At 48.1% G+C, this 17,396-nt stretch overlaps 1 protein-coding gene across 4 annotated transcripts in view; it reads right to left on the minus strand.

Moving 5' to 3' along the window:
- Positions 1-17,396, minus strand: part of SMAD3 (SMAD family member 3) — a 202,729-nt gene that overhangs the window by 108,884 nt on the left and 76,449 nt on the right. The window contains exon 1 of one of the 4 annotated variants that reach the window (XM_077470340.1): positions 14,413-14,534. The exons of the other annotated variants lie outside the window; for them this stretch is intronic. Coding sequence (XP_077326466.1) covers positions 14,413-14,429 — 17 coding nt within the window. The 5' untranslated portion in view covers positions 14,430-14,534. Of the gene's footprint in view, positions 1-14,412; positions 14,535-17,396 lie in introns of those variants that run through there. 4 annotated transcript variants of the gene reach the window in all.

Below are 17,396 nucleotides of genomic sequence, written 5' to 3' on the forward strand. Positions count from 1 at the left end.
GTAACTAAAATTTTTTACAATTGTATAAAAGTGCCCTATGTGATGATTTTTTATGCTGACAGGTTCTCTTCACTGAGACATCCATGACACACCTGTCCTCCAATGAACCTAATTGATTGTAGATCGCACTGCTTTAGATTCTTCCCCAACCAGGGGACCCGGACGTAACATCATACAGGTCACGTCTGGGTCAGCAAGGAGGGGAGAGGAGCGGACGCGTCTGCTCGACTCCCTTCTCTCTACCCGGCGGCTCTCGCCATGCCAGTCCTGGGCCCACAGATGGGCATTCGGAGACCCTGGGTATATATGTGGGTGCCCGTGCTGTGGGGGCATTCTTTATCAGGGGGTGTGGAAGTGATTGGGCAGCTGCCCAGCCACCGGATCGATTTCATCCGACAGCCAGTAGTTGGCTTGTCGGATATACACATAGCCATCGGGAGTGTGTGAAAAACACCACCATGGACCTACAGAACGGCAGAGCTTTCGCAGAATTAGAAAAGACGAATAACGGGGCGGACTGCGCAGAATAAAGTTATGGCGTGGAGCGTGCTTGTGGTAACACGAGGCACAGAGGGGGAGACATTGGGATTCCAGTCATACTACGTACAAATGTGGAAAGACGAGAGTTTATTACTCTGGCAGGTGAAACGGAAGGATGGAGGAGAATTAAATAATTAGGAGAGCAGAGATGCACACATATCACCAGCCAAGGTCTTTGACGTTTCTTGGTAAGGCCAGATGAAGATATTTGTCTTCCCGGTATACGCAGTTCCAGGGAAAAAAGGAAATCCACACAGAGTGATGGAATGAACAGCTAAGTCTGAGACAAACATAATACAAGTCTACCTGGGACCTAAACCCCCTAAATAAAATCTGCAGGGAGACTGAACCTACTCAACATAGTGGCCATCATCTGTGGGCTTTAAATGCCGACTCCACCAATCCAACTCCATAGACTCTGACCATGTTTCATGTTACACCCCAAATGTGAGTATAACCAGAACCATGCATCCAATCTAATTGGGACGCCAAAGGACCTAGACAGGGCATGCTACTTTCGTTGGATATCCAGAAAGCGTTCAACACCCTATCCTGGGATTACCTATTTGACGTGCTACGTCGCTTTGGGTTTGGCAAGCACTTTCTGGCCCTCCTTCAAATGCTGTATGATACCCCAACGGCATCCTTGATGATCAGGGGATACTCTTTTCAATCTCTCAATATCAGAAGGGGAAATAGACAGGGCTGCCCATTATCCCCGTTATTATTCGCCCCTTGCAATAGAGCCTTTGGAAATTAAGATTCGCGCCTGCCCAGATGTCAAAGGCATTATTTGCAGAGATAGAGATCACAAATGTTTACTTTTTTCGCTGACGAGCTCCTGACGAGCTCCTGTTGGCTCTGTCGTCACCTATTATTTCCCTCCCCAATCTATATGCTATACTACAACCGTTCTCAGAGATCTCAGGCCTTAAAATCAATCACAGTAAGTCTAGGGCACTAAACCTCTCTTCTGCAGAGTTCCACCCAGAAAGCACTGGAACAATCCCACCTATTCTCATGGGAGCCAGAAGCTCATTCGTACATAGGAATACGTTTGACATCGTCCATACAAACCTTATACAAACAAAACTACCCGGCCCTGTTCAAAAGGCTGAGAGAAGACTTAGCTAGATGGCAGATACACCCCCCATCGTGGTTTGGCAGACTACACCAAAGGTTTTATACCCGTTTCGTACCTTTAACGGTGTCACTAGTCTACTCAGACCTGAAAACCTTTCAAAAAATGATTCTTCAGTTCATACGGGGGGGACAAGAGGCCCAGGGTCAAAATAGGTACAAAGTACTCTTTTCCGAAATGGAAGGGGGGACTGGGTCTGCCTGATTTACAGAAATACTTTACCTACGGCTCAGCTGGCCCAACTTACTAAGTTTCACTCCCAACAATCCCAAGCAATATGGATGACCATGGAATCATATTCCCGTCACCCTAACCCAATATCGCATTATCACATATTATGTGACTACCAATGAAGGAGAGACCAACTATATTATGACCTACTCTTTCCAAAGAAACTTGGGATAGACTCTTACCAACTCAAAAATTTAAGTCGCCCCACAATCTGCTAACACCTCTATTGAGAAATAGAGAATTCACCCTGGGCCTCACTCCCTCCATATTTGAATGGTGGACCAACAAGGGCCTAATATGGATAGCAGATCTCTGCGGTTATAAAGGTATGCTATCTGAAAGATCTTTGGTAGAAAAATATCAAATGCCAAATACTGAACACTATAGACTTATAAATATGCCATTATATGCCAACTTTAGCACGTAAGGGTGATCTAGCAACAATGACCCCCCATGGAACATATGTGTAGACAATATGATAAACTTAGGGGCCATATAGCTGCTATATATACGATATTAACATTTATCTAGATAAAGCTGAATTATGTGACTTCATGGGAACGAGATCTTCAAGAAACCTTAGATCTCGAGGAATGGCACTCGATAACAATGGCAGCATTCCCGATCGCTCACCAACACCTCCATTATAGAGGCCACCTATAAGGTTTTATTAAGATGGTATATGGTGCCGGCCAGACTGCCCACTTTTGTGCCCAGAGCCACCCCAGGGTGTTTTCGGGGATGCGGTTAGGTGGGGATAGCATATCATATATGGTGGACATGCCCCAAGGTCAGGAGATTTTGGATCAGGGTCTACAACTTTATATACACCCTTACCCAGATTAACCTGGCAAAGTCCGCGAAGCACGCACTGGGTGGCAGGGTAGATGAAGCCTGAAAGTCCACGAAGCACGCACTCCTGGGTGGCAGGGTAGATGAAGCCTCAAAGCACCAAACAAGGCTTCTCACATTCATATTCATATCAGCTAAAATCATGATAGCCAGAAACTGGAGGTCTGCAGCCCTACCATTTGACCAACTCAAACACAAAATGCCATGGCTTATGTTAAATGAAAGACTAATGCCGCGTACACACGATCAGACTTTTGGTCGGGGAAAAAAACTCGAATGGTTTTCCCGACGGAATTCCGACGGGATTTCTCTAAAGCTGTCTTGCATACACACAGTCACACCAAATTCCAACCGCCAAGAACGCGGTGACGTACAACGGGACTAGAAAAAGGAAGTTCAATACCCAGTAGCCAATAGCTTCCATCTCGTAGTTCAATCTGAGTCTGTGTGAGTTTTTGCGTGTCGGAATTGCATACACACGATCGGAATTTACGATAGAAAGTTTTTCCTTCAGGAAAATTGAGAACATGCTCTCAAATTGTTGCTGGCGGGAATTCGGCCAGCTAAATTCCGACGGAGCATACACACGGGGGGCATTTTCCGATGAAAAGCTCTTATCGGTCTTTTGCTGGCCGAAATTCCGATTGTGTGTACGCGGCATTACAGAAATGGTGCAGGATAAAATAAAACAGTTTAATAAAGTTTGGGATCCATGGATTAGTTATTTGACAAACGATCCGTCGGACAATCACAAACCAGGACCCTTCATGAATGACATACAGAGAGTGGAGCCCCCCCCCCCCTAAACTCTTTTTCCCAACTCTACCTCCACTAACTCTGATCCCCCCCCCCTTTCCTCTCTTCTATGATCTACTCCCTCCCTTCTCTCGACAAGACATGGATTTGATGAGGTCCGGAGGGGGCCTCCCCGAGAACCTGGAGGCCAGACTCCCCCAATGATGGGAGGAGGAGCTGGTGTTTCCAGGCGGATGGGCAGTACTCCCAGAACCATAAGATAGAGCCTGCACTTGGTCGTAGGCTATGATAAGATGGGTACGGTGGAAGAACCACAGTAGGAGATGTTACCATAAGGATACCATAAATGTGGGGGAAGAAAATAAAAAAATAAAAATAAAAGATAATATACAGTCTACAGCAAAATGGTAACTCCTCTTGTGAACACATGAGGCGGATTCCATGTGCATTTTGTACGTATGAAATGTAATGGCCACTGTGCAATGCTCAAAGAAATGTCGAGATCTTTGTTAATGGTTCTATGAAAAACTTTAATAAAAATCATTGAAACATAACCAGAAGCATGCTCAGAATGGTGGAGTCGGCCTTTATAAAGCCAACGTGGCCGGCATAAAGGGGTTAAAGTGGTTGTAAACCCTTACAGACCACTTTGACCTACAGGTGAGCCTAGATTAAGGCTTACCTGTAGGTCCAAGAAAAATCTCCTAGACCTACAGGGTTTGGGAGATATTTGCAAATGACAGGCGCCGCTGTCTAAGGCGCATGCGCCGTAGACAGCGGCACGCAGGCGCACTAAGCATGCCGCTCTAAGCATGCCGCTCTAAGCATGCCGCTGCTAACGCCATTAATGCCGTTAGTGGCGGCTCCCGAATGGGGTGGTGCATGGGGCGCATGGGAGTGACGTAATCATGGCCCCGGCCAGTCACAGCCTCGGAGCCGCGATACCCGGGAAGTCACTCCGGGTACCATGGGGGCATCGGAGGAGGACGACGAGGATGGCTTCGGGGGCTTCCATCTGAGTTAAGTTATTCATAATGAGCGGGCATGCTATGCTTACTAGCTCATTATGCCTTTGCCTTGCAGGGTCTATTTTTATTTTTATAAAGGCTTTACTTCCTCTTTAAGGGCGGAGGGAACTACAGACTCTGACACCATGCTCCATCGGTCACCCATCATACCAGCTCCTAATTGGCAATATATGACTGTTGGTGACAGCTCAGTAATTATGAAATCGAGGTGATTTAAATCAAGCCTTTTTTACTGCCGATTTAAATCGTTATTTAAAATTGACTTGATTTAAATTGAATCCCCCCCCATGGTCCTGATCGTGGATGGAATTTGTAGTCGCGCCGTTCGGCGGGGCTCGGCACTCTTCAGCACTTGCCAAGTCAGGACAAATGTCAGACAGCGTTCTTGTCAATGTGAGACTGTCAGGGCTCCTGTCTGCGGAGAGTTTTGTACGCTGATAATGACCCCGGCCGTGTATTCTTCCCGCACTGGAACGCTCGCACAAGGCCACGGGAGCACAAGGCCACGGGAGCACAAGACTTACACGCTGTTACATCAGCCGCGCGGAGGGAGCGAGGTTCAAACCCAGCCATGCTGGGGTCTCAGACTCTATACATGTAAGGCTCGTGTCATGTCATCAGCACCGACTATTTCACAATCATGCGAAGGACATGTGAAGGATAACCTCCAGGTGACCCCCCCCGGCTTTAGCTGCTATGGGAGCAACAGGGCAACCTACCCCTGTATAGAGTATAACTGGCCAGCAGAGAATGTATTATGTCTATTGTATTTTAGTGCAGGCTTAACCACTTCAGTACCGGGGAATTTCACCCTGCCTTCCTGCCCCAGGCCAACTTTTAGCGCTGTCACGATTTGAATGACAATTGCGCGGTCATGCAACACTGCAACCATATGACGCTTTTATCATTTTTTTTCACACAAATAGAGCTTTTTTTTTGTGTTATTTAATTACCACTGGGGGTTTTATTTTTTGCTAAACAAACAAAAAAAAAGACTGAAAAATTAAAAAAATTAAAATAAATTTTTCATAGTTGTTATAAAATTTTACAAACAGGTAATTTTCTTCCTTCACTGATGTGCGCTGATGAGGCTGCACTGATGGGCACTGGTGGGCACTGATGATGCTGCATAGATAGGTGGCACTGATAGGTGACTGATGATGTGCCACTGATGGGCACTGATTGGCAGCACTGATGGGCACTGATAGGTGGCACTGATGATGCTGCATAGATAGGTGGCACTGATGGGCACTAGTAGGTGGCACTGATAGGTGACTGATGATTGGCAGCACTGATGGGCACTAATTGGCACTGATAGGTGGCACTCATGATGCTGCATAGATAGGTGGCACTGATGGGCACTGATAGGTGGCACTGATGATGCTGCATAGATAGGTGGCACTGATGTGTGGCACTGATGATGCGGCATAAATAGGTGGCACTGATGGGCACTAGTAGGTGGCACTGATAAGTGACTGATGATGTGCCACTGATGGGCACTGATAGGTGGCACTGGTGGGCACTGATGATGCTGCATAGATAGGTGGCACTGATGGACACTGATAGGTGGTACTGGTGGGCACTGATGATGCTGCATAGATAGGTGGCACTGATAGGTGACTGACGATGAGCCACTGATGGTCACTGTTGGGACCGATGTTCCTGTAACAGAAGTCGGTCATTGGCTTTCTTCTGTCAGCGTGAGGTAAGAAAAGCCGATAACCAGCTTGTGTTTACATCCTGTGATCAGCTGCCATTGGCTGACACCTGATCACGTGGTAAAGGGGGCACTGCGATTGGCCCTCTACCAGGATCTGTGATTAGCCGAGTACCAAGGACTCGGCGATCACAGAGCACGCCACCTGCGTGCCACAGGGTGTGCGCAAGGGCAGTGCGATCACGGAAGGACATCTTTGTAAGCCCGCACTGTAGCCATCTTTCAGCTATAGCGTGGGCGGGAAGTGGTAAAAGGATAAGTTCACCTTTGTGAACATGTTACATTCATATTTCCCCCCTTCCTGCCTAAGCCTTTTTCTGACATTTGTTGCTTACAAGTTAAAATACGTATTTTTTGCTAGAAAATTACTTAAAATCCCCAAACATTATATATATATATATATATATATATATATATATATATATTTATATATATAATGTTTTAGGAGAGACCCTAGAGAATAAAATGGCAATTGTTGCAATATTTTATCACACGGTATTTGCTCAGCAGTCTTTCAAACGCAATTTTTTGGGGGAAAAATACACTTTCACAAATTAAAAGAAAACAGTAAAGTTAGCCCAATTTTTTTTGTACAATGTGAAAGATGATGTTGCACCGAGTAAATAGCATGTCACGCTTTAACCACTTAAGGACCGAGCCTCTTTCTGAGATTTGTTGTTTACAAGTTAAAAACAGTTTTGTTTTTTTTGCTAGAAAATTACTTAGAACCCCCAAACATTATACATTTTGTTTTTCTAACAGCCTAGAGAATAAAATAGCGGCCGTTGCAATACTTTCTGTCACACCGTATTTGCGCAGCGGTCTTACAAGCGCACTTTTTTTGGGAAAAAAGACACTTTTTTTCTATTAAAAAATAAGACGACAATTTTTTTTTTTCATATTGTGAAAGATAATGTTACGTCGAGTAAATCGATACCCAACATGTCACGCTTCAAAATTGCGCCCGCTCGTGGAATGGCGACAAACTTTTACCCTTAAAAATCTCCATAGGAGATGTTTAAAAAATTCTACAGGTTGCGTGTTTTTAAGTTACAGAGGAGGCCTAGGGCTAGAATTATTGCTCTTGCTCTATCGATCGTGGCGATACCTCGCATGTGTGGTTTGAATACCGTTTTCATATGCGGGTGCTACTCACGTATGCGTTCGCTTCTGCACGCGAGCTCGGCGCGACCGGGCACGTTTAAAAAAATTTTTTTTACATTTATTTTACCTTGTAAACATCCCTTGCAATAGAAAAAAGCATGACAGGACCTCTTAAAGCGGAGGTCCACCCTAAAGTGGACCTTCCGCTCATTGGAATCCTCCCCCCCTCCGGCACCACAATTGGCACCTTTCAGGGGGGAGGGGGGGTGCAGGTACCTGTACAGTACAGGTATCTGCACCCACTTCCGGCATAGCTATCTGCGGAAAGGGGCGTAGATTCTGCAGAATCTACGCCCCTTTCCGAAAGTCCCCCGCTGCCTGCTGGGAAACACACGGATCCCAGAGGCAGCGGGGTCCATCCTTATTGCGCAGCGCGACTCGCGCATGCGCAGTAGGGAACCAGGAAATGAAGCCGAAAGGCTCCACTTCCTGATTCCCATACCCAAGATGGCGGCGGCAGCACCCGAGAGACGATCGAGAGATCGGCTTCGGGTGCCGACATCGCGGGCGCGCTGGGCGGGTAAGTGTCCTTATTTTAAAAGTCAGCAGCTGCAGTATTTGTAGCTGCTGGCTTTAAAAAAAAAAAAAAAAACGGGAGAACTCCCGGCGGACTCCCGCTTTAAATATGAGATCTGGTGTCAAATAGACCTCACATCTCATATTTACACTAAAATGCAATAAAAAAATATAAAAAAAAATTTGTCATTTAAAAAACAAAAAAAAAACAAAATGGCCCTTTAAGACCTATGGGCGGAGGTGACGTTTTGACGTCGCTTCCGCCCTGCAAAGATATAGAGACGGGTGGGGGGCCATCTTCCCCTCCCTCCTCTCCATACCAAGGAGAGCGGACCCGATCGCCTCCGCCGCTACCGACGGATCTGGTAAGCGGTGGAGGGCTCCAGAGCATGGCGAGGGGGCCTCTCCCGCCGCCGATAAAAGTGATCAAGTGAATCCGCCGCAGAGACCACTTTTATCTTGAACCGGACCGCTCACTGGGCGGAGGTGACGTTTTGACGTCGCTTCCGCCCTGCAAAGATATAGAGACGGGTGGGGGGGGCCATCTTCCCCTCCCTCCTCTCCATACCAAGGAGAGCGGACCCGATCGCCTCCGCCGCTACCGACGGATCTGGTAAGCGGTGGAGGGCTCCAGAGCATGGCGAGGGGGCCTCTCCCGCCGCTGATAAAAGTGATCAAGTGAATCCTCCGCAGAGACCACTTTTATCTTGAACCGGACCGCTCACTGAAGAAGAGGATACCGGGGTTATGGCAGCTAGCTTGGGCCTCGTGGTTGGACGGCAGAGCCCAGGAAAGCAGCGGAAAGTTCATTCATGCTTCCTGTCGTTCAGTGACTGCCTGCCTGTATCGGAGGTATGGGGCAGACAGCTACACTGACAATGCAGGAGCATGACTTTACACCCACCATCTGCTGATCGCGGTGCAATGCTTTACAGACTCAAAAAAAAAAAGAAAGAAAGAAATACAATTTTTTTTATATTTTTAAAGTGAAATTATCCTTAGTTCACCTATTATTATTAAAACATCAACATCATACCCCCACCCACCCCCAATGCCCGCTGTCTGTGGGTGATGAGCTGCCAGGTGCCCATGCAGCTGATGTAGCAGTCCAGAAATTTGAAATTCCCGCTCTTCTTAGCTCTTCTTTCTTTACGGATACTGGGACGGATCAGAGTGATTCTCTGTGCCGGTGCTGACCAATAAGAATCGCTCTGATGCATCCCCGGAGCCCCTGATTTCAAAACCTGCAGACACCTGAATCTGATATAATAGGGCACTTTCATGCGGACACCTTATGTAAGGGGGTACTCTGCTGGGGACACGTGATGTAAGGGGCCACTGTGATGAGGACACAACCGACGTAAGGGGGCACTCTAAAGGGGGCACTCAAAAGGGGCACTCTGATGGGGACACCGGATTTAAGGGGCCACTCTGCTGGGGACACCTAATGTAAGAGGAGCACTTTGATAGGGACACTTGATGTAAGAGGCCGCTGTGATGAGGACACCCGATGTAAGGGGGCACTCTAAACGGGAGACTCAAAGGGGGCACTCTGATGGGGACACCGGATGTAAGGGACCACTTTTCTGGTAACGCCTGATGTAAGGAGGTACTCCAATGAGGACACCTGATTAAAGGGGAGCACTTTCATGGGGACACCTAATGTAAGGGGAACTTTTCTGGGGACACCCGATGTAAGGGGCTACTCTGCTGGGGGCACCTGATGTAAGTGGAGCACTTTGATCGGGACACCCGATGTAAGGAACCACTTTGATGGGAACACCCGATGTAAGAGGAGCACTCTGATGGGAATACTTGATGTAAGGGGAGCACTTTGATGGGGACAACTAATGTAAGGGGGCACTCTGATGGGGATATTTGATGTAAGAGGAGAACTTTGATAGGGACAACTGATGTAAGGGGCACTCTGATGGGGAAACTTGATGTAAGAGGAGCACTTTGATGGGACAACTGATGTAAGGGGGCAACTCTGATGGGAATAATTGATGTAAGAGGAGAACATTGATGGGATAACTGATATAAGGGGGCACTCTGATGGGGATACTTGATGTAAGAGGAGCACTTTCATAGGAACAACTGATGTAAGGGGAACTCTGATGGGGAAACTTGATGTAAGAGGAGCACTTTGATGGGACAACTGATGTAAGGGGGCAACTCTGATGGGGATACTTGATGTAAGAGGAGCACTTTTATAGGGACAACTGATGTAAAGGGCACCTTGATGGGGAAAATTGATGTAAGAGGAGCACATTGATGGGACAACTGATGTAAGGGGGCACTCTGATGGGGAAACTTGATGTAAGAGGAGCACTTTGATAGGAGAACTGATATAAGGGGGCACTCTGATGGGGATACTTGATGTAAGAGGAGCACTTTGATGGGGACAACTTATGTAAGGGGAACTCTGATGGGGAAACTTGTTGTAAGAGGAGCACTTTGATGGGGACAATTGATGTAAGGGGGCACTCTGATGGGGATACTTGATGTAAGAGGAGCACTTTGATAGGGACAACTGATGTAATGGGCACCTTGATGAGGAAACTTGATGTAAGAGGAACACTTTGATGGGACAACTGATGTAAGGGGGCAACTCTGATGGGGATAATTGATGTAAGAGGAGAACATTGATGGGACAACTGATATAAGGGGGCACTCTGATGGGGATACTTGATGTAAGAGGAGCACTTTGATAGGAACAACTGATGTAAGGGGAACTCTGATGGGGAAACTTGATGTAAGAGGAGCACTTTGATGGGGACAACTGATGTAAGGGGGCACTCTGATGGGGATACTTGATGTAAGAGGAGCACTTTGATTGGATAACTGATATAAGGGGGCACTCTGATGGGGATACTTGATGTAAGAGGAGCACTTTGATAGGAACAACTGATGTAAGGGGAACTCTGATGGGGAAACTTGATGTAAGAGGAGCACTTTGATGGGGACAACTGATGTAAGGGGGCACTCTGATGGGGATACTTGATGTAAGAGGAGCACTTTGATTGGATAACTGATATAAGGGGGCACTCTGATGGGGATACTTGATGTAAGAGGAGCACTTTGATAGGAACAACTGATGTAAGGGGAACTCTGATGGGGAAACTTGATGTAAGAGGAGCACTTTGATGGGGACAACTGATGTAAGGGGGCACTCTGATGGGGATACTTGATGTAAGAGGAGCACTTTGATTGGATAACTGATATAAGGGGGCACTCTGATGGGGATACTTGATGTAAGAGGAGCACTTTGATAGGAACAACTGATGTAAGGGGAACTCTGATGGGGAAACTTGATGTAAGGGGCCACTTTGATGGGGACGCCCGATGTAATGGGACACTCTGCTGAAGTCACCAAATGTAAGGGGAGCACTCTAAAGGGGACACCCAATGTAAGGGGACGCTCTGAAAATTGACAAACGTTACTGCAATACTTAGGAATTTGTACATCGCTTATTTTTTAATGAGATTTAGACCTCTACAGGAAGAACATTTTACTGACCGGGTCTCCTTGAATTTTAATTCAATGCTCCTGCTCTATTTTCTAGCCTTACTTTCTTAAATGTATGCGTTGTATAATAGCTGAGACTAGCTGTCATCTCATGGATCTCCGCGCTCCCGGCACTGACTGATGAGGTCTCAGTTTACTGCCGTTTCCCCCTCCGGAGGCCTACAGTAACCTCACTCCTATAACTAAAATGATTCCCGCAGCAACTTTCCCCCAAATACTCTCTTTTGGCTGCCATAATACGTTTATGTCTACACAGAAAATGGAATTAATTCCAGAAAACCTCAGGGAAATGACATCACCTGTCTCATTAGGATGGGGTTGTAATGTAGTAGTTCTTTTGTGTGAAATGCCTGCAAGCAGAGGTCTGCCCATCGGGGTGTTGTTAATAGCAGGTGATATTAGTCATGAAAGCGACCAAATAACTCCGGGGTATTGTCTTACATGGGAGGACGTTGAGTGCACTCCATGCGTGCCATGCAATCACTTAAGCACACCACATATCAAGTTATATTATTACCAGCTACAAGCCCCCCCCCCCCCAAGTCTCTGCATTCATAATCAAAATATTTCGGTTCATACAATGATCTAAGCACTGAGCAATAACTCCGGGCGGCTTCTGCCAACACGCCTGAAGAAAAGACCTGTTATGATTTGCTATCAAGGAGAAAGCATAACGCCAAGTTGTCCCCCCACAAACTAGAACACTGTGCTTTGACTATCGACACGCTCCAAAAAGTTTCAGATTCTATGGTGGGAATTAACCTATCACATCCCACCCTACAGTCCTGGATTCAGTTGGACTGGCCAAGGATTGACAAAGTCCGGGCATCCCGCGGGTCCAGGCTGTGGTCCTGCTTCTGGCCCGGGTGAAGGAACGCTCATTCCTGCACCCAACTTTGGCTTCTTTACTGCTCTGATGGGGCCAAGTGATCTCCCAGCTGACATGATCACTAAAGTTCCAGGAAAGGGAGGCAACATCTCAGGACGTAGAGTCTTTATAGGTAAGGAGTCCACTGAATACCAGTGACCCCCATTAACACCAATGTTCCCCACCCCAACTTCACCAAGCAAGAGTGCCCCCTCTCCATACAGAGAGTATCAGTGCCCCTCCATCACAGAGCATCAGTACCCCCCCTCTGCCCTGTACCAGTGGGCTCCCTTTCCCACCACAGACTCCCAAACGCCCCCTTTTTCCTCTCCATGAGTGGCAACTCCCCCTCTCTCCCCACTGACCAGCGATGCCCCCACTTTCACCAACGAGCACTAATGACTCCTCTTCATTCCGACAGGGGCATTTTATCTCTCGTTGACGCCCAAGTATTTTACTCTTTCTACTGACTACCAATTTTGGGCATTTTTTTCTTCCCATTAATCCTTAACGCCAAGCATTTTTCCTCACCACAGATACCGGGTATTTTTTCTCTCTCTGACCATGAACACTGGGCATTTTTATTTTCTATTCACTAACCAGTATTGCCAGCCATTTTTTCCTACTGTTAACCACAGGCAATGGCCATCTTTTCCCCCTGATGAGGGATGAGTCCAAACCCACCTGAGCTATCCCTCTTGGAAGCTGTCAAAACCAGTGGACAGCCAATCATAGGTGGTGAGCACTATAGTTCCATGTAAGGGAGGCAACATCTCAGAACGTAGAGTCTGTATAGGTAAGGAGTCCACTGAACACCAGTGACCCCTATTAACACCGGTGTCTACCACCTTATCTTCACCAAGCAAGAGTGCCCCCTCTCCATACAGAGAGTATCAGTGCCCCCCCCCCCACTTCATAGAGCATCAGTACTCCCCCTCTGCCCTCACAGAGCACCAGTGCTTCCCCCCCCTCACCTTCACATAGCACCAGTGCCCTTCTTTCCTCACAGACCACCTTTACCCTTCATTTCCCTTTACAGAGTACCAGTGGGCTCCCTTTCCCACCACAGACTCAGTCCCAAGCGCCCCCTTTTCCCCCCAATGAGTGCCAAGCCCCCCCCCTTCTCCCCACTGAGCACCGATGCCCCCACTTTCACCAACGAACACTAATGACCCCTCTTCGTTCCAACAGGGGCATTTTATCTCTCAGTGATGCCCAAGTATATTATTCTTTCTAATGACCACCAATTTTCTTCCTCCCATTAATCACCAACGCCAAGCATTTTTCCTCTCCACCGATATTGGGTATCTTTTTCTCTCTCTGACCATGAACAATTGGCATTTTTTTTCTATTCACTAACCAGTATTGCCAGCTATTTTTTCTACTATTAACCTGCAACCATCTCCCCCCCCCCCACCCCCCTGCTGAGGGATAAGTCCAAACCCACCTGAGCTATCCCGCTTGGAAGCTGTCCAGGCCAGCGGACAGCCAATCATAGGTGGTGGAGGAATTCCCTTCCCCTGAAGCTGCACCCATACACGCTCCTTGTGTACGTGTAGTTGCCTCCGACACCTACCATCGGCTGTCCTCTTTGACAACTTCCTGGCCGGAAAGCTCAGGCGGGTTCGGACTCTGAGCTCAACCCTACTGACCAGCAACATAAAGGGCCCCATGACGCATACTGCACCTTCAGAGCCCCATAACAGCAATCTGGCGAGCAGCAGCTGTGACCTCTTTTACCCCTTGAACACCGGGACGTTTCTAAAAAAAATGTGAATGGTCTGGCAAAATGCCACAGCAGGTCCACAACCTGGGGAAAGGTTCACTTCACGGAGACATCAAGGCTCTAGCAATCATCGGTGGATTTGCTGCATTACCTTTTGTACCACCTTCCCCACCCTTTTAGATTGTAAGCTCCTCTGGGCAGTGCGTTCTTAACTCTCTTGTATTTTATTGTATTGCAACTGTTCTGTCTCCCTTTATATTGTAAAGCTCTGCGTAAACTGTTGGCACTATATAAATCCTGAATAATAATATAATAATAATAATAATAATAATAATAATAATTACCTGAATAGGGGCAACATGTACACATCAAAGGAAGGACCATTCCTACATCTACAGAAAAACACAAGCTGTTTCCGGCTCAGCTGACTAACATTTATCACAAGGGTATGAAAGCAGCTGTTGTTCAAAGAAATGCAAATTTTGAGGGCACTACTACCTCCGAGAGCCGACCACAAACCAAACATCCACCTACACCCAGAGCAGGCATGCCCCTGCATTCCTACGACTGGAAAAACAAAGTTTCTATTCACACAGCAAAGATACCGTCCTTTCGCTGTGCTGCTCCTCATACACAGGCACGGGGGGAACAAATTTCCTAAACCGCTGCCTGTCAAGGGTGATAGAACCCATAGGGAGCACATCCAGAATGCCACCAGGATCAGATTTAAAGTGCAAGTTCACCCAACAGGCCTACACCAACCATTCTCAACCAGGGTTCCGTGGAACCCTAGGGTTCCTCCAGAAGTGGTTAGGGGTTCCTTGAGCTGTGGCTAAGTGACCTTCCATGTGATGATGATCCATGTGGTGATGCCTGCACAGTTCCAGGTTCAACACCACTTTGGCAGAGCCAGAGGCATGACTGTTAGGGTGGCATACTGACCACCATTGTAAGATGAGCATTCACCCCACTGACCACCACCAATGTAAGGGGTATTTTCCCAATGACCTTAAAGTGGAGGTCCACCCTAAAGTGGACCTTCCGCTCATTGGAACCCTTCCCCCCCTCTGGCGCCACAATTGCCACCTTTCAGGGGGGAGGGGGGTGCAGGTACCTGTAAAGTACAGGTATCTGCACCCACTTCCGGCATAGATTCTGCAGAAGGTACGCCCCTTTCCGCAGAATCTACGCCCCTTTCCGAAGGTCCCCCGCTGCCTGCTGGGAAACACACGGATCCCAGAGGCAGCGGGGACCGTCCTTATTGCGCAGCGCGACTCGCGCATGCGCAGTAGGGAACCGGGAAATGAAGCCAAAAGGCTCCACTTCCTGATTCCCATATCCAAGATGGCGGCGGCAGCTCCCGAGAGACGATCGAGAGATCGGCTTTGGGTGCCGACATCGCGGGCGTGCTGGGCGGGTAAGTGTCATTATTTTAAAAGTCAGCAGCTGCAGTATTTGTAGCTGCTGGCTTTAAAAAAAAAAAAAAAACGGCGGACTCCCGCTTTAAATAGACCCATCTTAGCAGAGGTTCCCTGAGACCTGAAAATTATTGCAAGGGTTCCTTTGAGGTAAAAGGGTTGAAAAAAGACTGGCCTACACCCTCCCTACCCCTTTGGCTGCCATTGCACTTACCTCTGTGGGTGATTAGCTGCCCACACAGCCGAGGATCTGAAAGCCGTGCTCTTCTTCCCGGTCCTACCTTAGGATTCCCAAGATGGATCAGAACGATTCCAATTGGTAACGTCAGCATGTGGACACTTTGACCAATCAGAATCGCTCTGATCTGTCCTGGAAGCCCTAGGGAAAGACAGGGAAGACGAGCATGGCTTTCAGATCCCCAAACCAGCACACCGTGTCCAGCGCCCCTATACTACTATTTTTTGGACTTCTTTGCAGGTGACTTAATTCATATGGTCAGAGCAAGAGAATGTCACCACTGTAACCACTTAGCGACCGTCCTATAGCAGATTTCCTGATACAGGGCGGCCGCTGTTTTCAGGATCCCGTATAATACGGGATCCTGCACTCTCGGGTAGAGGGAGCGAGTGCGCCCCGCCAGCGGCTCGCTTCCGCTGTAATTACACACAATGGGAGCCGATTAGTGGCTACCATGGACTCGATGTCCACCAGCACCCGCCGATCACTGGAGAGAGAGACAGAACTGCGAGCTGCCTAACCACATAGCGACCGTCCTATAGCAGATTTCCTGATACAGGGCGGGCACTGTTTTGCAGGATCCCGTATAATACAGGATCCTGCACTCCCGGGTAGAGGGAGCGAGTGCGCCCCGCCAGCGGCTCGCTTCCGCAGTAATTACACACAATGGGAGCCGATTAGTGGCTACCATGGACTCGATATCCACCAGCACCCGCCGATCACTGGAGAGAGAGACAGAACTGCGAGCTGCCTAACCACTTAGCGACCGTCCTATAGCAGATTTCCTGATACAGGGCGGGCACTGTTTTGCAGGATCCCGTATAATACAGGATCCTGCACTCCCGGGTAGAGGGAGCGAGTGCACGCCGCCAGCGGCTCGCTTCCGCAGTAATTACACACAATGGGAGCCGATTAGTGGCTACCATGGACTCGATGTCCACCAGCACCCGCCGATCACTGGAGAGAGAGACAGAACTGCGAGCTGCCTAACCACTTAGCGACCGTCCTATAGCAGATTTCCTGATACAGGGCGGGCACTGTTTTGCAGGATCCCGTATAATACAGGATCCTGCACTCTCGGGTAGAGGGAGCGAGTGCGCCCCACCAGCGGCTCGCTTCCGCAGTAATTACACACAATGGGAGCCGATTAGCGGCTACCATGGACTCGATGTCCACCAGAACCTGCCGATCACTGGAGAGAGAGACAGAACTCCGAGCTGCCTAACCACTTAGCGACCGCTGTGCGCAGGATCACATATAATACAAGATCCTGCAAGTGTGCGCCGCCGACGGCTTGCTCCCGCTGTGACTACACACAATGGGAGCCCATTGGCGGATACCACAGACTCGATGTCCATCGCCACCTGCCGATAGTTAGAGAGAGAGACAGAACTAGAACTGTTACCTATGGTTTTTAACTTTTTTTTACATAGTTACCTATGTAAAAAAAATCAGATCGCTGTTCTAATTGATGGGGGGGGGGGGGGGGAGGGATGGAATGTGTCCTTGCAAAGCAGAGAATAAATTCCATGTCTTCCCCTAGTAAAAGCACCTCACTCTGTACAGTAAAACACTGGCTAGGCCCACGTTTGACCCTTTGATCGCCCATAGATGTTTAACCCCTTCCCAGCCAGTGTCATTAGTACAGTGACAGTGTATATTTTTTTAGCAC

The sequence above is a fragment of the Lithobates pipiens genome, unplaced genomic scaffold (assembly GCF_037356315.1).
Source record: "Lithobates pipiens isolate NorthernLeopardFrog02 unplaced genomic scaffold, aLitPip1_a1.2 Scaffold_8, whole genome shotgun sequence".
In the NCBI taxonomy this organism is placed as follows: Eukaryota; Metazoa; Chordata; class Amphibia; order Anura; family Ranidae; genus Lithobates; species Lithobates pipiens.